The sequence below is a fragment of the Nyctereutes procyonoides genome, unplaced genomic scaffold (assembly GCF_905146905.1).
Source record: "Nyctereutes procyonoides isolate TBG_1078 unplaced genomic scaffold, NYPRO_anot_genome, whole genome shotgun sequence".
Lineage (NCBI taxonomy): Eukaryota > Metazoa > Chordata > Mammalia > Carnivora > Canidae > Nyctereutes > Nyctereutes procyonoides.
Genome location: NW_026575130.1, coordinates 14,414,665 through 14,436,224, shown reverse-complemented (window position 1 = coordinate 14,436,224; position 21,560 = coordinate 14,414,665). Strand labels below are relative to the sequence as shown.

At 40.2% G+C, this 21,560-nt stretch overlaps 1 protein-coding gene across 2 annotated transcripts in view; it reads right to left on the bottom strand.

Moving 5' to 3' along the window:
* Window positions 1-4,644: 4,644 nt before the first annotated feature.
* Window positions 4,645-21,560, bottom strand: part of MANBA (mannosidase beta) — a 113,086-nt gene continuing 96,170 nt past the window's right edge. For both annotated transcript variants that reach the window (XM_055342538.1, XM_055342539.1), the window contains exons 14-17: window positions 15,200-15,344; window positions 10,936-11,078; window positions 9,761-10,018; window positions 4,645-7,311 (exon numbers count right to left, since the gene is read on the bottom strand). In XM_055342538.1, coding sequence (XP_055198513.1) covers window positions 7,087-7,311; window positions 9,761-10,018; window positions 10,936-11,078; window positions 15,200-15,344 — 771 coding nt within the window. In that variant the 3' untranslated portion in view covers window positions 4,645-7,086. The remainder of the gene's footprint in view (window positions 7,312-9,760; window positions 10,019-10,935; window positions 11,079-15,199; window positions 15,345-21,560) is intronic.

Below are 21,560 nucleotides of genomic sequence, written 5' to 3'. Positions count from 1 at the left end.
CCTAGGCATTGTGCGTTCTGCATCTTATTTAATCTTCACAATCCTATGAGATCCTAATTACTATTAATCCCATCTTAAAGATAAGGAAACAGAGGTGTGGAGCTTAAGTGATTTGTTCAAGTTCAGTACGATTTGGAACCAAATTTGTACATCTGAGGTTCCATATCTGAGCATGAACTCATAGGCACTGTACTACATGGGGCCTTTATGTGTGTACACATACTCACATTCACACACACACACACACGATTTGGATCTTTAACAAGACAAAATCTAGTTATTTTTGTTCAAGTACCAAAAATAGGGATAGGGAAGCACGCCAATCACTCAACTTAGGCTGGCTTCCGGTGATGAAAAAGCAGGGCTCTTCACTCACCTGGGCAAGTTAGGCCTCCACAGCCTTCCTTACTAGAGACATGCAAGTGCAGAGAAGTGATGACTAGGAGGCCCTGGGTTGAGAGAAAACCCAGGCGCCCACACCGCTCTCTCCAAGGCCCAGCTGTGTCTAACCTCCCAGCCCATGCCTGCATCTGTTTGAATGCTTCTGATTACAAGTAAGAACACTTGACTATGATTAGATTAAACCAATAGTGGTTTTCTTTTATCATTACAAGGTCAGAGATAGATAGATCTAGATTTCACATTTTTAAAAATGTTAGCAAGTAATGTAACTCTTCAAATCCCTATTAGCACCAACAAAATGATCTGCTGGCCAAATATGACCTGTGTGACCTGACAAGCTTCCTACAATTGTACATTCAGGATGACCAGGTAGGGTGATGAGCTTAAGGCTTTGGGAAGGAATCAAGGTCTTTACCTCTCCCCTTCCGGGAGCCACTGCTGGCCCCTTACTCCCAGCAGCGACCCTGACTGATACTGTTCCCAGCCATCACCCAGTGCCTGAGTAAGTTCCTGTTCTGCTCACTTGCCTAGGCTTTCTTTGATGACTTAACACAGAGGAAATGATCATTATAATAGCTAACATTTTGTTGAATAGTTACTGTGTGCTATCAATTTCTATGCATCATCTAATTTAGTCTTCATTAGCTTTATTAATTAATTAATTTAATTTATTTATTTATTTATAACAAGCGGGGATGGGGGTAGAGGGAGAAGAAGAGAGAGAGTCCCAAGCAGACTCCATGCTGAGTGGCGAGCCAGATGCAAGGCTTGGTCCCACAACCTGGAGATCACTACCAGAGCTGAAATGAAGAGTTGGACACTTAACTGACTGAGCCACAGAGACTCCCCATATTACTCCCCCCCCTTTTTTTAAGGATGTTATTTATTTATTTGAGAGAGAGAAGGTCAGGGAGGGAAAGGGAGAAGCACACTCCTCACTGAGCAGTGAGCCTGACGTGGAGCCCCATCTCAGGATCCTGGGATCGTGACCTGAACTGAAGGCAAACGCTTAACTGACTGAGCCCACCCATGAGCCCCTCTCACTTTTAAAGATAAGCTAAGGCACAGAAAGACTCAGTAACTTATTTGCAATGTCAAACAGCCTACTAGTGTGCATCTGGAACTCAAACATAAAAGTAAGTCTGATTTCAAACCCACACCCTTAGCCGCTATAATCAATTAGGATGTTTTGGGCTATAAAATCCGAATACCTGACTACAACTGGATTAAACAAATAGGGTCTTATTTTTCATAAGCAGACCAGTGTTAGAAGACTGCACGGTTAGCTCAGCAGTTTAACATCTCTGACATCCCCTGGTGTTAACAATGTTTCCTCAAGCTCACAAAAAGGCTGTAGCAGCTCCAAGCACCAAGTCCTCACACAGCAACTTCTCAACTGCACCCAACAGCAGAGTTCTTCCTCAGATCTCTTTCTTGTCAGGCAGGAAAACCTTCCCACCCCAAACTCCACATCAAGTGTCAACTTGTGTTTCATTCACCAGAATTGAGTCACATGCTTCACCCTAGACCAATCATTGGCAGAGAATAAAATTAGTATAACCAACTACAATTCAGTCCCTGCGGCTGGACACAAAGTTGCCTCTATTAGCAGAGAAGAAGGGGATATGGCTGTAAAATGGCCTGGCCCATTACGTCTGCCTCAACCATTGGGAATATGTGAATTGACTCTCAGGATCAGGTAAATTTTACGAAAGCCCTAATGAGTAATAACAACAGAGTAAGAACAAGAGGATTGTTCTCACGTGGATGATAAACCAGGAAATGATTACTAGTACTCAACCAGAAATTTCTATGAACCTAACATCCCATTTCCCAGGATTTCTGGGTCACTTTAGTGTTGCTGATATCATTTGTACAGCACTGTACTTTGTACTATGCGCATAGTATAACGTGCCACAAGTTGTTGCTCAATAAAACCTTTGTGAAGGCTGAGACCCGAGCTAAGGGATTAAGCTGCATTATTGTTGCCAATATTTTTTTCATGGCAGGATTCAGTAACCTGAGTCTAAGATATAAGGAGAGATAGTGATAAAGCCTGACACAGTGATGCAGTCCCCTTATTTTTGCAGAGCCCATTCCAGATTTGGCCCCTACTCAAGGGCTCAAAGACAAATCTTGGCAGGTTGCCCAGCCTCAGCTTAACAATCACAAGCTCAGAGTCCAGCCTCTCTAACTACCTGGTCTTGTGCTTTTCCTTTCTTCTGCATTAACTACAGCAAGGATCTTTTAAGACTCTTTTCTCAATTGAAAAACTTTTTTTTTCATTTGTTTTTTATGTTATTTTTTTTAAGATTTTATTTATTTATTCATGAGAAACACAAGAGAGGCAGAGGGTGAAGCAGGCTCCCCGTGGAGAGTTCAATGCGGAACTCAATCCCAGAACCCCGGGATCACTACCTGAGCCAAAGGCAGATGCTCAACCACTGAGCCACCCAGGTGCCCCGGGCATCCAACTCCTGATGTTGACTTGGGTCATGATCTCGGGGTGGTGGTATCAGGCACTACTCCTCCCTCAGACTCTGTGTCAGCATGGGGTCAGCTTGAGATTCTCTCTCTCTCTCTCATCCTCTGCCCCTCCCTCTTGCTCACTTGCTATAAATAATTAACTAATTAATAAAATCTTTAAATAAAGTAACCTGTTTCCTTTCTTCCACAAACCTCCTCTTTTCCCTTCTTAGCCTTTTATTTCTGGAGCCCAGGACCACCCTGAAAAGGACTAACAGGATGAAGGAGGCTGGGCAGCCTATTCAGTTCCTGTTGAAACCAGCCAGATCCTGTACTTCCCTATAAACTCCGCAGGCCCTACCTGGGGGTGGCAGTGGTGGTAGGAGGGCTTACAGTTTTTGAAGGCCATAGCCTGCTGCAGCCTCTTGAGCCCCACAAAGCAGTAAAGCTATTGTTCCTCTTTATCCCAAACTCTTTGAGTCATACTTTGGCCCTGACGTACAGAGGTTGGTTTTTGACAACACCCCCACAATGGACAGTAGTGAGAACAGAGACTTGTCTGCCTTTTATCATCGTGATACGCCCAGTGACAAGGACAGTGCCCGCTGCTCAGGGTGCCCTCAATAAATCCTTAGTAAATTAACAAGTAAATTCTCAAGTTAAACAGTCTAGAGTCAGAACATAGACGTGTCTTAATACTGGTTTTTCTCTGTGCTTTTAGGGTCTTATACACTATCACTGTGGTTGATGCTTTCTGTTAAGTCTCTTAGAAAACAAGAATCTCTCCATTCACTTCAGGATATTACTAAATACCCTCCTGCATGCCCCTTTTGATTCTATGTGCTTAATGAATTGATAAGATTGCATTCGTCGGGCTTATTTTGAAATGCTTTGAATTTCATGCACAAGAAATGTCTACTTGTTTGTTTTTCTCCCTAAATCTTACTAAGTTGGGTAATAAATTTCATGTGTGAGAGCCCAAGAAACTCTTCCTTCTGTCTCAGGTCCCTGTCACTTTGAGAATGCATGGGCAAGTCAGCTTTATTTCTACTGTGTTCCAGTTCACTTTCATTCCAACAGAGAAAACAATCTTCCTTTTTATTTTCTAAGTGACTTCCCATGGTTTGAAAACCTCTCACAATGAAAAGTCAAGTAAGAAAAAAAAATAAGAAGAGTTACAGTGAATGTGAATGAGAAAATTACCATTTTTATTGTCCTCTTGGTTCTCAAATGAGAAGATGGAATCCTGTAAACTGACCTCTCTTCATCTCACACTCTCTGGAATGTGCTTTGCATCCAGCATGGCTGAAAGACCCAATCCTTCTCTTTCCATTCTCTCTGTTAATGTTTGCGTAACACTAGCAGAAAAGTCTTCTCGGAAGTACATCAGACTCTAACCCAGTATGTATGGCAAAATAAAATCTATTTAAATGGTAGTGATGACTAAACACAGTGCCACTCATGAGCTGTGGAAGACAATGTTACCATTGTCTTATGGAAATAATGTGTATATAGCACATTGTTCTCCTTGTATCAGTTATTGTCAGCACATATTTATGTCTGTTCATTAATTTATTCTTCCTTTACAAATTTTATGGTATCTTTCTCGCCTCTTAAAAATATATCTGGAGGGGCACGTGGGTGGCTTAGTTGGTTAAGTGACTGACTCTTGATATCAGCTCAGGTCTTGATCTTAGGGTGGTAAGTTCAAGTACTGCACTGGGATCCACTGGGCATGGAGCCTACTTTAAAAAAAAAAGTCCAGAAGACATTTGCCTTTAAATTTCCTTTATTTTTACTCCTGCCTCATGGGAAATAATGATTATGAGGTTAAACAAATTACAACCACCAATTAAATAGCACTTATTTTGTTCCAGTTGTTTAGTCCTCACAACTACTTTTGAAGGTTAGAATTATCTCCATTTTACAGATGAGAAAAAGTCCAGTTTAAGCAGTCACCCAAGCTCACAATAACCAATCAGCCTCACAACCTGGATTCCAATCCATGTCAGTGTGGCTAGAAGCCCAGCCCTCCCTAGGACAAGAGGGTCACCTCCCAGGATGATGCGTGCATTCACAGAGTCCTTACTATGTGCCAGCTCTGGGCCTAGCCCCCTAGCTCAATTTCAAATTTATTCTTCAAAACAAACTTACAAGGGGAGTGTACTTAATCCCGTTTCACCATAAGAAAACTGAACACAGAAGCTAAGTAACTTAAGAGCTAGAAAGGGCAGAATTGTGATATATATTTTGGTCCATCGATTTCAAAGCCCACCTCACAGGGTGCCTGGCCTAGAAAATTCTCTAGTTTAATGGAGACAGGATTTCAACATTGACAAGAAAATTGTGTATTTATCAACTAAGAATCTTCTGAGTTGTATCCCCAAGTCCTAGGTTTTCATAAGACTCTTTTTTATATATTGAAATAACTGAGGAAACTCATATATTGAAGGAGAGGCCTGGATTGAATGCATTTATTTTCTTTTTAGTCACTGAACCGTGGCCTAAACCTTCTCAGGTTTAAAACCAAATCTATATCTAATTAGTCTTGATTTTAATTAATTAATTTTTTTTTTTATTTATGATAGTCACAGAGAGAGAGAGAGAGAGAGAGAGGCAGAGACACAGGCAGAGGGAGAAGCAGGCTCCATGTACCGGGAGCCCGACGTGGGATTCGATCCCGGATCTCCAGGATCGCGCCCTGGGCCAAAGGCAGGCGCCAAACCGCTGCGCCACCCAGGGATCCCTAGTCTTGATTTTAAAGCCAAACTCTCATTGCCATTCCATTCCATAACCAATTCCATGATTCTTCCCAGAGAAAACCCATCAAATACCTTAATCCAGATTCTTCAAATTCTCCCAGTTTATCAAATAGAATAAGAAGTTGGCCAGAGCTAAAGGGAAGTTAATGCCCAGCACAGTATTGGACACAGTTGAATGTTTATGGAGTAATTAAATAAGCCACAGATGAAATACCATGTTGTCAATGCAATTTATATAACTTTTAAATTTTGATACAGTTTCAAATTTATGGGAAGGTTGCAAGAGCAGTACAAAAGAATTTTTACGTATCCTCCACCCATTAACATTTTGCCCCATTTGCTTCATTATGAATGCAATTTATAAACATGATCATGCTTAATAAAACAATTTTATAGCAATTTATAATTAATCAATATTAGTAAAAATGATTTAAACCCAAGCTAAAAAAAATACAACTTTGCTGCCAGGGTTAACAAATATAAATCTAATCAAATATAAATCACAGCCTTTGAATTGGAAAGTTCATTGGATTTTGCCCTATCTATAACCCACACATAATTACAGGTGACAATGTTAGGACACCCAAGGGTGACCACAGTGATGTCCATTTCAATGTGAGCTTATTTTTCAAAGGAGAATCACTCTAAATGGCCTTTGAAAAAAGAAGCTGTTAATGCCAAAACAATATTTGTTTTTGAGAGAGAGAGAGAAGTGTGGGGAGAGGCAGAGGGTGAGAATCCTAGGCAGGGTCCATACCCAGTGCAGAACCTGACTCAGGGCTCAATCTCATGACCCTGAGATCATGACCTGAGCTGAAACCAACAATGGGATGCTTAACTGACTGGGCCACCCAGGCATCCCAGTCAAAACAATATTTTATAACAAAACCCACAAATGAAAAAATTTGAGAGTAATCAAATGGCAACAATCAATGCCTCAAACTTTCCAAGAACAAAAACCAATACAGCTACTGCCCAGGAATCCCTATCTATTGTGACAGTTGAACCTCCATTTCCTCGAAGAATAATAACAAAGCAGCCTCATTTTGATAATTCACTATTTTTCAAAGCTAACTATAAGAAACCTACATGACCTCACAACCTTTCAAATTTGGCTCCACAGACACTGCAACTGTCATGTTCCTATGATTTCCTGACAAGACAATGTGTGGACTTCCTTTTCTGGGTAGGAGGAGGTGTTTGGGTTGTAACTGGGTCATGTGGCACTAGAGGTGTAGGGGGAGGGCTAAAATCGCAGTCCTGGCACAGACTGAAGAACAACCTTCACTGACAGAACACGCCGTACAAACTCTTCACAGAGAGATGAATCAGGCATGTGGTAGCAGGCAGACACATCTCCTAGCTGCTTCATCTTCTCTCTGGTTGTCTTCAGCTCCAGCCAGTGCCTTAGAAATGCTTTATTCCAGTGTCCGCTGAAAATACAACCTGTAATCCCTCAGTAAATATCCATCAGGGAAGTCACACGAAAAGATTGCTCTAATTCACTCTTGCTGGTGGGCTGCCAAGGGTAAAATAATACAGTCCGCGTCCTTTCAGTCATGAGGAAACCATTGTCACTGAATCTCCCAGGGATGCTTCCTACATCTAACCAAACAAAGGGAGCGACAGCAGAGGTTTCCAGATCAAAAGCAAATGTGTTACCTTGCTGAGAGATGACAGCCTGAAAGAAAAAGATAAATTAAGTGGATGATGAGACAAGACCTATCTATTCTGTGCACAGCGCCGATCAGGACATTTATGTGAGCCAACAAGGAGCGCATCTCCAAGAGCTTTAGCTCTGCAGCTGCCAAAGTCCTATATTCCATGCACTGTGTCAGATACTAAAGAATACATGGAAATTTATTTAAGGCTGTGGGAAATTACCAAATTGTAATCTCCAACCACGTGTAGAAATATGTAGCCTCCAATTATTAAGGAGAATATTTCACAAGACACTCAAAGCTTTATATCTGTTAGAGTTTTTCTCAGGGGATCAAGACAGGAACATTTTGGCCTAAGCGCTGGGAAGTTTCAATGACTTTCTCAGGGTATAATGTGGAGCTAGCTGTGGAGCACAACCATGGAGCTTATCTTCTGGAAAGATCCAGCAATCTAGACAGCCACCTGCCAGGCATTTACAAAAGCTCTACTGTTAGAGCTTTCTCTCTTTGATTGCATAGCACCATAAAATCACGTTGTTAGCACTTCTAACGCGTGTGAATCCCATACCACATCAGCAAAGGAAAGTGCAATTTAAACCCTGTCATTAGCTAGCCAATTAGCACATGCTAAAGGTTGGGCTGTGCCCCAGAGGGTAGGGGTTGTCAGGTTCTCAGTGTGAGCATGCAGCTGAGAGTGATCTGGTATTTAAAGCTGTGCCTTTGACATGAAACGTGAACCCTCTAACGTGCAGGCATGCCACACCATAGGTCTCATGTTGGACGTGATGTGTAGCATAACAAATTTCAAGGCGCAACTTCTACTCTATGTAATTCTGGCCTTACACCTCATGCAAGATTCTGAGTCATACACAAGAAACTGTACATTGGAGGAAACAGAAAAAGAACTTAACAAAATGTATTATTAGGTATCTCTCGGAGTTTCAGAGATTCGGGTCTGAAGCTAGATGTTAAACTCCCAAATCATGCTGCCCAGCTGTTCGGTGAAGACCCTAAAGCAGTCACAGGAGTGCAATTCACATCCAGCCTGCCAGGCTGCCAGGGAGACCTCAGCTACTGTTGCTCAAGGTCAAAGCCAGAAGGGACACTGGTGCCTGGTTCCTCTTACTGCCTTCTTCGGACCTGAAGTCTCCTATCTATATATGACTGCAGAGCCTGGGCTCAAGCTTGTACCCTGGCTTCTGGGAGATATGGTAAACAACTTCCTGGCATCCTACAGGGGATAGCACACTTAAGTGCCTGGCCTATGTTAAGCCTGCAATAAATGTGAACTATTATCACTATTATGATATCACTTTAGGAAGAGCAAGTCTCATTGAAATCCAAATGAGGTAGGAGAAAGGAACAAGTCCCACTTCTCTCCCACACCTGTTTGCCCCAAGGTAATGAAGGTCTGGTTTAGGAAACAGAAAAAGATTTTAAAATCCTAAATCCTAAATCTACCTAAATTTTTTTATCTGCTGCTATATACACTTTTTTGGTTTTGTTGTTCTTGTCTTTCTGGAAAGAAGCTGTGTAAATGTATGACATTCCCTTCATAGCTGTTACCCATCAGTTGTTACAGATGACTTACATCTCAGTCTGTGAATACTTTACTATTAATTAGAGAGATATGTTTTCATTTCAAGAACTGAGTTTTAATATGATTATTTCTAAGTCAATGCCAAAAAAACCTCTCCCACTTAAGCATTCTCAGTGAAGTTCAGGTATAAAACAAATTTAACCTTCACTAAAAATAGAGAATAAAACTTTCTAGAGAATACATTCAATCACCATGTATACGGAAAAGGATAGGAAAGGTTTTCAATCAACTAGACAGATTGCAAATTCTCCAGCCGCACTATGTTTGTAACAACACACCCTGGTCATCCCATTTTTTTTCTTGGCAATTATAGGTTTGGTGATTAAGCTACTTTGAAGCCATAAGTCAAAGAGAGTAGAGGGAAATTTTTAAAAATTCATAGACTATACTTAAAAACTCAGAGTGCTTCTGCTGGGGTTTCCTGGCCGCAGCACGCTGCTCCACTCTCTACACAGATTTGGTCACTTGTCAATGCAGCACATGATACTTCAGGGATGAAGCAGTAAAGCCCGAGGGTGGGGGGCGGGGGGCAGGGAGAGCAAAGCCTGGAATGCGGTGCAGGAGCAATCCAGGATGATGACTCCTGCTGCCTCTTCCTGCTCTCCTCCAGCCCACTGTGCAGGGGTCAAGGGACAGCAAGAGTGGCAGGAACCCTAAACTTTGACAAACACTGAATTAGAAAAAAAGTCATTTGGGTTTTGCTTCTAGCGGGAAGAGACTAATATTCCCCAGGTCCTAGGTAAACTCAGCACCAAGGAAAAATCCTGCAAAATGCAGGATGTCATGTACCTGCCCCAGGAGTAGGACAGCTTGGCAGGGGCCACTGTGACCCCAAGCCCACCAGTACTTACAGTGATGTAATCACTTACAGTGATGTGCGCCTTGTGGAGCCCCACGGTCTCACTCAGTGAGGACAGGAAGTGATAGTTGGTTGGGCTTGATAGTTGGCTGTCAGTTGAAAGGTAAAAGGAAACCACACAGCTCTGGCGTGTACAATTCCCACAATTCTCCAACAATATAGGCACAAACTCCTCATAGAGGAGAACAGCTTTCCCTGCTTTCATGACAAAATACTCCGTCTCAGAGGAGCACAAGGGCTCCAGGGAACTCCACGTGTGGATTCTCACCTGGGAGAAACAAGACAGAGCAAAAGCAAACATTCTTGGTTACTATTTTTTTAAAAGAGAATAACAGGTGAAAGAAGAGCAGAACTAGTTAAGAGACTGAACCGTGGGTTTAACCCCAGCCCCACTTAGTACTAGTTTTGTAATGGACCAAGTTACTCAACTTCTCAAAGGCTCCCTTCTTCCATGTAAAATGAGAATAATAACAGCACTAATTTCACAGGCTGTTTTGAGGATAAAATAAAGTAATCCATGGAAGACGCAGGACCTGGTGCACTGTCCTTATTCCATAACCGTGACCTATTTGCAGTGTCCCCCGAACTGTAGCCTGAGACTCTCTGAGTTTAGACCCCCTTTTCTTGCCTTGCATTATTTTAAATACAGGTGTATTTTTTCCATAGACATTCTGAATGCTTTTACAGATTTTCACTTTAACAAACCATTTTTTAAGGATTTCTTTCTGTCAAGTTTAGGGTATTTCTAGCTTCTTGTGATTATGTAACCTTATATCTTAGTGGCACTTTACAGTTTATCATCATTTGCTTTCCTCTCATTATTTTATTCACTACCCATTGAAACCCTTTAAATTAGGATGATGAATGAAGATATGATATTCACAGATGAGGAAAACAAGTCACCAGGCATTACACCTTAAGGTCAGAGGATAAATGGCAGAGTTTTCTTTATTTTTAATTTTTTTTAATGGTAGAGTTTTACCCTGAATATACAAGTATTCTGAGTCCAAGGACAGCCTGTTTTCTGCCACAGGCACTAGAAATACTTCAATACAAATTAATTTATCTTTTCTTTTTCCCAAAAGAAACACAACCAAATAACTACGGAATAAAAAAAAAACAACAACAAAAAAAAAACCTCTCCCTCTGCCTTAGAGAGAAAAATCCTCCAAGCAAGCAACTTACAGTGAGCTTCGCCTTACAGTCAGAGCCCAGGTCTGACACACCATAGATGAAAAACAGGTCTTGATCCTCAAAACCCACTGGCAGCAGTGGGGCGAAGAAATGCCGAGCAAAGTAATGAAGCATCTTCCACTTTCCTCCGTACTCTAAAAATAGGCAAGTTAAGAGATGGGTAGGGTCAAGTGGTCAGGGGCATCTTGCCCATGGGCCAGCTATGTCTGACTTGTCATGATTCTAGGGACTGAGCAAGCAGAGAGAATCAACAGGAGCAGGAACCCATGTTCACTGAGGCTTCGGGGGCATTTGGGACATTACCTCATGGCACGCTCACATCTGGGTGAGATCAGCATTAACACCCATTTCACAAAGAGGAAGGAGAGGCTCAAGCAGTTAAATCAAACGTGCCACAGGCCGTACTCTGAGCCCAGACTTGACTCCTAGGCAGCACTTTCTCATGCATAATTCGGCTTCCAAGAGCTCAATATACCAATACGCTTTTCTACTACATGCAGATGAAGAGGGAAATCAGTTGCAGGGCAGTAAAAGTATTACATATATTTGTAACTGTAAGAAAATATCACAATTGTATAAATAATAAGTATTCATTTATAAGAGTTACAGGGAGGGGGTGCCCAGGGGGCTCAGTCAGTTAAACATCTGTCTCGACTTCAGCCCAGGTCATGATCTCAGGGTTGTGAGATCAAGCCCCATGTCTCAGCTCAGTGCAGAGTCTGCTGCTGGAGATTCTCCCCTTTCTCTCTCTTTATCTCTCTGTCTCACTGTCCCTCCCCCCGTTCACATACACTCACTCTCTTCCTCAGATAAATAAAGTCTTTTAGGGATGCCTGGGTGGCTCAGTGGTTGAGTGTCTGCCTTTGGCTCAGGGCATAATCCTGACATCCTGGGATCAAGTCCTGGATTGGTCTCCCCACAGGGAGCCTACTTCTCCCTCTGCCTAGGTCTCTGCCTCTCTCTCTCTCTCTCTCTCTCTGTCTCATGAATGAACAAAAATCTTTTTAAAAATGAAATAATAGGGATCCCTGGGTGGCGCAGCGGTTTGGCGCCTGCCTTTGGCCCAGGACGCGATCCTGGAGACCCGGGATCGAATCCCACGTCGGGCTCCCGGTGCATGGAGCCTGCTTCTCCCTCTGCCTGTGTCTCTGCCTCTCTCTCTCTCACTGTGTGCCTATCATAAATAAATAAAAAAATTAAAAAAATATTTAAAAAATGAAATAATAAATAAATCTTTTAAAAATACAAAAAATAAGTTGAAAAGAACATAGTAATGTTATAATAACTTTGTATGGTGATAGACGGTAACTACACTTATGGTGAGCATCTTGTATAGAAATGTCTAATTACTGTATGGTACATCTGAAAAAAAATAAACACACTTGGAAAAATAAAACAATTAAAAAAATAACAGAAAGCATTAATTAGCACTCAAACTTTCCTTCCTTTTTCATGAGCACAAAAGCCTCTGAGTGAAATAAAACAACTATTGTCACGAATACTATTGGCAAGTCAGCCTGGAGGAGCACATCCAAAGAGATGACAATTAATGACAGTTGCTCAGATACAATTAGAAGCTTTGAAGAACCTCTGAATTCTGTGCCCTGTTGGCAGGTCTAGTATGCTAAACCCACAAATCAAAAAATATGCTAACATGCCTCTATTTCAAAAAGATCTTTCCCACAAAGTACTGCATCACGGAACAACTTCCAGAGAGATGGTAGGGAGGAGGAGGAGGAGGGTGAGGGGGTGAGGAGGTGTGGTGTGGAGGGAGTATCACGTCCAGAATTCACAGTGCAAGCTGTCGAGATGGACAAATGTGGTTTGAAGTTCAGATAGAACCAATTTCTTCAGGCTTTCCAAAATTTCAACTGCAACCCTTACTATTGGAGAGGCCTTTCATATCAGATCTATAAAATGAACTAGAACTTATAAAACTGACCTTGAAAATGGGATTGGGGTACCAACCTCCATGCAGTCAAAAACCCACAAGAAACTTTTGACTCCCCCAAAACTTAACTACTAATATCTTACTGTTGATCAAGCCTTACAGATAACAGAAATAGTCAATTAACACATATTTTGCCTGTTATATGTATTCTATATTGTATTCTTACAACAGAGCAAGCTAAAGAAAATATTATGAAAGTCAGAAGGAAGACAAAATGCATTTACAGTACTGTACTATATTTACCCTAAAAATCTGCATATTAGTGGACCTGCACAGTTCAATCTCATGTTGTTCAAGCATCAACTGTATTTGGAAAGTTTTCCCATAAATGGAAGATGGCTCAGACCTGAGGAAATTTATATACACTCACGTGTGATACCCATTACAGGAGAAGAGATTTCACATGCACGGCTCCAGCTTCATGGCCACACATAGAATATAGGAGAACAGCAATTGAAGCACAAGGTCTCACTGATACACATACTAGTTACTAATCAGTGACAAAGTATAGATGTCAATATAATACCCTGCATAATCAGCTCTAAAAATGCTATGTGATTTCTGGCTTTTCCACTAGCTCTGTAACTGTCCGAGTTTATGAGCCAAGCAAAATAAAATGTCCAGGTGGATTTCTGTATTTGTAAAATTCTTTTTTTTTAATTTTTATTTATTTATGATAGTCACATAGAATGAGAGAGAGAGAGGCAGAGACACAGGCAGAGGGAGAAGCAGGCTCCATGCACTGGGAGCCCGACGTGGGATTCGATCCCGGGTCTCCAGGATCGCGCCCTGGGTCAAAGGCAGGCGCCAAACCGCTGCGCCACCCAGGGATCCCTGTATTTGTAAAATTCTAACTAAAAATGAGACTAATTTTTTAAAAAGAAATATATAAGAATCTATAGATTCCAAGCAGCACCATTTCAGAGGAGAAGAGGTGACACATACCTTCCCCACCCCACCTGCATACACTATAAGCACCAGATTCATTGAACCAACGAAGTAGAATCAAACAGAGGCTATGCGGCTGCCCAGAGCAGGAACAGACATAACATACCTTGTCACACCTTCTCCCTGGCACCTGTTTCCTGTAACAACTACAAGAAGATGGTGACCCTCTCCACAGAGACACTGTCCTGCGAGACTTTAGACAATGAATGCTTGCTCTGCCATCATACTCCTATACTTGGGTTTACTCACCCTTTCTAAAGGATTCATTAAAATCATCTCAGTACAGTCATTTAAGGAAAGATTTACAAAGACTGGGCTCTCCCAGTTGTCAAACCAAACTCTGCTTCCACGACCTCATCCACATACAAGATGGCAGGGTTAGGGTCCAATGTTTCTGAATGATATCTCTTTGTCCGGTTTTAAGCATCCCAGAAAGCCTACTCCCCTCAGTCTACCCCTGATTCTCATTCAATATTCTTTCATCTGGTTGCTGTCAATAAAGAGTTTGGTCAGAGAAATTTGATCAAAACTCCAATTTACTGCAAGAGGTGATTCGGCACACTGACCCAAGCACACGGGTAACGGACTCCTTTGGATTTGTGTCCACAGCTAGTTTGAGAGCCTCACTCAGCAAAGGGGCTTTTTCACTTTATGGCTTTGCCTCACTTTTGAGTCAAAATTCTTGTTAACATTAACTGACCTTTGCTTCAAATCACCGCTAGTGAATGTCAAAGATTATTACTCCTTAATTTTAAAAAAATACTAAAATAGAATAATTCACACTGCAGGCACCATGCCAGTCATCTTCCTATTGCCAATTGAACTGCTGCAACGGATAACCCTTCCTACGTAGATTTCTGACTCCACTACCTACCCCCCCCCCCCCCAAGAGATGAACAGGGCAAAAATAAAGATGACCTTATGGACCTAAAGGGAAAGGACATATTAACAGTCAGCTGGGCCAGCCTTCCACTTGGTTGAATTCTTCTAAATAGAGGAAGAGAGGCTTAAATGAATGCTTCTTTTGCCTGGAAAGTCTTCCTAATTAAATTAGAAATGTTCAGCAATAATTATAAGACACATGGCTGAGATCTACATGCATGAATCAACCCTCTTCATTAGCCTGCTTTTATGACTTTGCACAGCCCAGAACTCAAACTAAGCTGCCTCTAAGGCTCCTGGGGAGACCAGGCAGGTGGGCGGGGTGGCCGGGCCCCAGTTCACAGGCTGCAGGAGGACCCCTGTGAACCCCACTCGGATTAATCTGACCCCTCAGGCTCCCAGCGTTCTCAGTGCCTCTCTGCACGGGAATTGCTTTCTCTCTCACACGCACACAAAGAATGCCGCAACACTTACCTAGAGAAGCCCAGGAAGGAGCCTGCCAGATGTCATTCAGCTGCCAATAAAGGGCGCCCATGGTGTATCCTTGCCCACGCACTATCTCACTGCGGCTGCGCCGATAGAATTCGGTCTCTACTTTGACACACTGGGCCTGCATCACCTGATTCAGGGGAAAACATTGAAGCACAGGTGTTACGGTTTGACCTTAGTGTCTGGATCTGAGAAAACTGCAGGCTTTGGGTGTTTTTTAAAGCAGGTTGTATAAATTAGGGAACCTGATTAGCGTTACAGCTACCATTATTATACTAGAACTGGAACTAGACCCTCAGCACGACAAGAGTGTTGTCTACAACGGCTGATTTGTTTGGGAGTCTTAGTGTTTCGTTTATCGTAACACTGGGTGATGGAGGAAATAGGACGGTATAAAAGGTACCTTGCTAATGATAGTGTAGGCAATGATGGAAAACACTTTTATTCCAGAGTAAATGACACATATAGTCTAACACTAATTTTTTTTTCATAGTGATGGGTTTTAAAAATGTATTCATAGCTACTAAGGAAAAAAGTTTTATTAGAAAAAATTCTACAGGGAAAGTGACATTATGCGTGTGATACTGTCAATCCCTAACCCCTTTTTTATTTAAGCAATTGTTCTTATGACTTTAGATAAGATAACGTAAAAATTCTTATGAATGCAATGAGACAAGTGAATTTAGTTCCTATTGAAGAGGCAGTAAAGAAGTTCATGCAGGACTTTTTTTTTTTTTTGAAGGACTCTTAATTATTGGCAACATCATTGAAAACTCATTCTTTCATTGCTGCTGTTATCATACACTTTTTTTTTTGTGAAGATTTTATTTATTTTATTTTAGAGAGTGTGAGCGGGGGAGAGGCAGAGGGACAGATTCTCAAGCAGACTCCACACTGAGCACAAAGCCCAACGCAGGGCTCAAGCTCACCACCAAGACCTTCCCAGGTCTGACCCCTGCATCTCACTGGCCTCCAGTCCATTGCTTCTGGCTCTCCATGCTCAGGCCACCTTGACCTTTCAGCTCTTCTGCATTCTCTGCTCACCACATGGGTCCCCTCTGGCTGCCAGCTTCTGCCCTCTTTTTCTCTTTCCTCTTTTTTGAGGCCAGTCATCACTCCTCAGCTAGGCCTCTTTCCCCTGCTATCCACACTCCTAACATTGCTCACCTCTCCTTCTTAGCACTTATTACTGTTTAAAGTTTACATTTACTTACATGACTCTTTACCTGTCTTCTACATAAGTCAACAAGCTCTTCCAGTGTATATCAGACTAGGAAATTAAGTTATCTATTTCAGGCAAAAATGAAAAACTTCTAAGACAAACCCATAATCTATTAAACAGTCATGGTTGCACTTAGTTAGACCTAATCCAGAGGACAACTACATATTTTATGGATAGAGGTAGAGGTGACCTGTGTTTTTCTTTTTCTTCACTGAAGCTTTTTTTCAGGAAAAAAAAAAAATCTCAGCAGCATCGAATTATTTACATTGCTCCAAATTCTTTCCAACCTTTGTGAACACATATTTGCAGCATATACATTTAGTATTTTATTCTCATTTAGTTTTCACATGTGTACATTTCCATGCCCTGGCACTAGCTAGCATCTCTGTACTTTAAATGGTTATACAGTTATACCACAGTGTGATTCATCATTCTCCAATTATTGGGCTTTTGAATGGTTTCCAGTTTTTTCTTTCAGTGTAAGAGCTAAGAACATTTTATGTTCTTGTGTTGTTTCTTTTGGTAAGAACATATGACAAATGTTAAACTCCTTGCTGCATATTGCTATACTAGGTTCCAGTCATGAGGCTGCTATTAAACTAAACTGGTGGTCTCTAAGCTGACCTTTGCCTCACACAGATTTTAATTGGTCCACAAAGGTGGGTGGTTTTGGGTTTTGGTTTTTTGGAGGTGGGTGTTTTTTTGTTTCTTGTTTGGATGTTGTTTAATGTCTTAAGCCAGGGCCTATATATTCCATTTTGTCACAGTTCCCAATAATCATACTCCTATCCATTTAAATTACCTTCCTAGACCCCACAAACATTTGATTTTTAAGTCTCTATTTCAATTTTCAGAATTATTTGCAAGATATATTTATTTTTGTATACCTAACAACCTCCTCACTGTAATTTATCTTTTCTGCCTTAATAGGTAAATATTAATAATCTTTTAGGATTTTTAAACTTAATTTTTTTTACATGCATGCAGGATTCCTACCCCTTGCTAGCAATGAAAGAACAGGGCACTAGGCAAGCCCTAACTAGTGGCCTATCATATCTGAACTTGGTGGGAAAGAGAATAATCAAGACTCTTGAGCACTCTGGGCTCTAGCACAGTGCAGTACACTCCACAGCAGTTGGTGCCATGCCAATATCATGGATCTGGGTTTACCCAAACCAGTAGGTGCCAGTTGAGGGTAATGAATGACACTTTTGTTCATAAAAATACAGAAGGCCATTGCCCACTACCCTTCTTAAAGGGATGTTGTACAATCCCACTTCCCTGGAAAATTTCTGGTACTGCCTCTTTCCCTTTAAAAATTTACCTGTATTTATACACCATGCAACCTTCCCTAAAGAGGACAATCTTTACATATAAGAAGAATAAATGCTTAGTCATTTCCTAGGCTACTCAGTCCCACTCTTAGCAGACAAATCTTATTTTAGTTTCAAAAAAGTCTATTTTCAGCAGCTTGCTTGATTACACTTATGAAATCAGTCTCCTTGGAGAAACAGATGGTAGGGTAAAAAGAAATTGGACCAGGACACCAAGACCTAGGTTCCAATTCCAGCTTTGCCACTGGGATGGAGATTGCTAGCTGTTTACAAAAACCCATTATCCCTGTCCTCCAGAATGACAGAGCTGTAGGTGGGCTACACTCCCTAAAATCACACCCTTTACCCCTGGAAGCCCTCCTGACAGAATGTAATTTATATTCTTTATTTACTTAAAATTATCCTGACAATAAGAATCTTCCAACGAAGCCATGTTTCAAATTGATACAATTCATAATATACAGTTCACCCTTGTAGTTTCCAATTCATTGGTCTTTAGTAAAATCACAGATTGTGCATTTTCATCACTACCTAATTCCAGAATGTTATCACCCCATAAGGAAACACTGTACTATACTGGTTAAAGCAACTTCTCATTCTCCCCTCTCCTCTGCATCTGGAAACCACTCATTTACTTTCTTCTGACTCTATGGATTTGCCTATTCTGGACATTTTATGACTTTGCACTTACATTTAGATCTTTCATCCATTTTAAGTGAATTCTTATATATTGTGTGAGGTAGAGGTCCAAATTAATTTTTTTATATGTGGATATCCATTTGTTCTGGCATCATTTGTCCAAAACACTATTTTTTTTTATCCTTTCATTGTTTTGGAACCCTTGTAGAAAATTTGTTGACCATAGACTTAGGTGTTTATTTCTGGACTCTCAATTCTATTCAATCAATCTAATGTCTGGCCTTAGGTCAATACCACACTATCTTAATTGCTGTAGCTTTGTAGTTAAGTTTTGAAAGTAGGATGTCTGGCTCTTCCTTTTTTTTTTTTTTTTAATTTTTTTTTTTTTTTTATTTACGATAGTCATACAGAGAGAGAGAGAGAGAGAGGCAGAGACACAGGCAGAGGGAGAAGCAGGCTCCATGCACCGGGAGCCTGACGTGGGATTCGATCCCAGGTCTCCAGGATCATGCCCTGGGCCAAAGGCAGGCGCCAAACCGCTGCGCCACCCAGGGCTCTTCCAAATTTGTTTTTTCCAGATATTTTAACTATTCTGGAATATTTTAACTATTCTTGCATTTCCATATGAATTTTAGGATCATTTTCCCATTTCTCTGAAAATGGTAGTAGGAATTTTGATAGGGATTATGTTGAATCTGTGGATCAATTTGGGGAGCCTTGCCATCTTAATAATCTTAAGTCTTCCAATCCATGTCTTTCCATTTCTTTAATTTCTCTCAATAATGTTTTGTAATTTTCACAGTGCAAGTCCTGCATCTCTTTGGTTAAAAACATTAAAAAATATTTTACTCTTTTTGATACTATTGTAAATGTAATTATTTAATTTCATTTTCAAATTGTTCATGCTTAGATGCTTAGAATACAGCTGATATTTGTAAATTGATCTTATATCGTGCAAAGTTGCTGAATTAACTTATTAGTTCTCATAGGTATTTTAGGTGGATTTTTAAAGCTTTTCTATATAAAATTATGTCATCTCCAGACAGAGATAGTGTTACTTCTTCCTTTCCAATTTGGATGACTTTTATTTGATTTCCTTGCCTAACTGTTTTGACTAGAATCTCCAGTACACTCTTGAATAGAAGTGGCAAGAGCAGGCATCCTTGTCTTGTTCCTGATCTTAGGGAGAAATTTTTCACTATAATATATTAGCTGTAGGTTCTTCATAGGTGCTCTTCTCAGGTTGAGGAAATCCCTTCTTGTCCTAACTTGTTAAAAAGTTGTGTTTTTTTTTTTTTTGTCACAAAAGGGTGTTTTGTCTAATGATTTTTCTTCATCTATTGAAATAATCATGTAGCTATTTTTCCTTTATTAATATGGCATATTACATTGATTTACTTTCATATGTTGAACCAATCTTACATTCTGGGATAAATCCCACTTGATTATAGTTTATAAACCTTTTTATATGCTGCTGGATTTAGATTGTTAGTATTCTGTTGAAGATTTCTTTCTGTCTATATTCATAAAAGATATTAGTCTCTTGTTTGCTTTTCTTATATGTCTTTGGTTTTAGCAACAGAATAAAAATGGTTTCACAGAATGAGTTATGAAACGTTTTCCCTTCTGTTCTTTGGGAAGAATTTGTGAAAGATGGTGTTAATTCTTCTTTAAACATTTTTTTTAGAACTCATTAGTGAGGTCATCTTTGTAGAGGACAATTTTTTATTACTAATCAGTCTGTTTAGTGGTCATAGACCTACTTAGATTTTCTATTTCTTCTTGAGTCAGTTTTCATTGTGTCTTTCTATGAATTTGCCATCTCATCCAGATTAAATGACTTCAGTTATACAATTATTTACAGTATTCTCTAATCATCTTTTTTTTTTCTTTAAGGTCAACAGTAGTGTTCCCTTTTTCATTCCTCATTTCATAATTGGAATCTTCTCTCTTTTTTCCTTGGCCAGTCAAGCTACAGTTTTTTCAATTTTGCTGATCATTTCAAGGAACTAAGTTTTTGGTTTTGTTTATTTCTCTATTGTTCCCATAAGGCCTTTTTTAATGTGCCAAATTTCTGATGTCAGGTTTACTTAAGTACTGAAAATTGATGTTATAGTCCAACCAATCACCTCAGTAGCTATAGAACTTCCCTTATCTCAACTGTGAAAGGATATAATATTGTAGTTTAAAAGGCAGAAACTTGCTCCATTCATTGCCTGAGAACTTGGGCAAAATACTTAACCTTTCTGAGCTTGTTTAAATATAAAATTAAAACAAAAATATAGATGTTTGGAGATATTGTTAGAATTATGTGAGAAGATATGCAATGCATCTCATGGCCCAGGGCCAGGCATTTACTAGACACCCAAAGAATATTGATTGCTTGACTGCTAAATTACATGTTGCATATAAATATGTTAGTATATAATGCACTTTATTAATCATTCCCCTCCTTTACTCACTCCATCCATCTTAAAAGCTCAGCATAGCTTGGATCTTCTATCAAATCTCAGCGCTGCTTATCAAAGAAATAACTGTCCCAAGGTAGCAAGTATCATCGATATATAGCCTATAACACAGTATAACTTTTTTTGTTGTTCTTATGATCAAGTTACATGCAACACAGGAAGACAAAATAGATCCCTAAAGAATATGAATCTCTTAAAGACATTCCCAAGCATCTAGCCCTCATTATATGCTTAACAAATATGTGAAGAATAAATGAAGGCACTAGAGGGAGCTATAAGCTAAGGGGTTAGTAAGAACTGTCAATAACCCAGCTTCCTCTTTCAGTGGCTGGTAAGACGCCATACCGACAGACTGAAGTTGACTAACAGTTTAGATGTGTTAGTATAGACAGTCTTCAAACTAAGCAGTGAGGCCTGTGCAACATAGCTTAAGAGAGTGGGCCTAGGTAAGTAGGCTATTTGGAATATAATATAACAGGATAAGGTAGGAGAATGAAAGGTGAAGCAAGATTATTTTGGAATATTAGAAGAATTAAAGAAGTACAAACTGAGTATGCTTTTGCTATTACAAGATAAGGAAAAGATCTAAATGTGAAGAAACTTGCTACAAAGCTTTCTCAGCTAAGATTTTTCTGAAAGGTGAAAAAAATTGCTTTATAGAACATCTTAAAATGTGGTATACA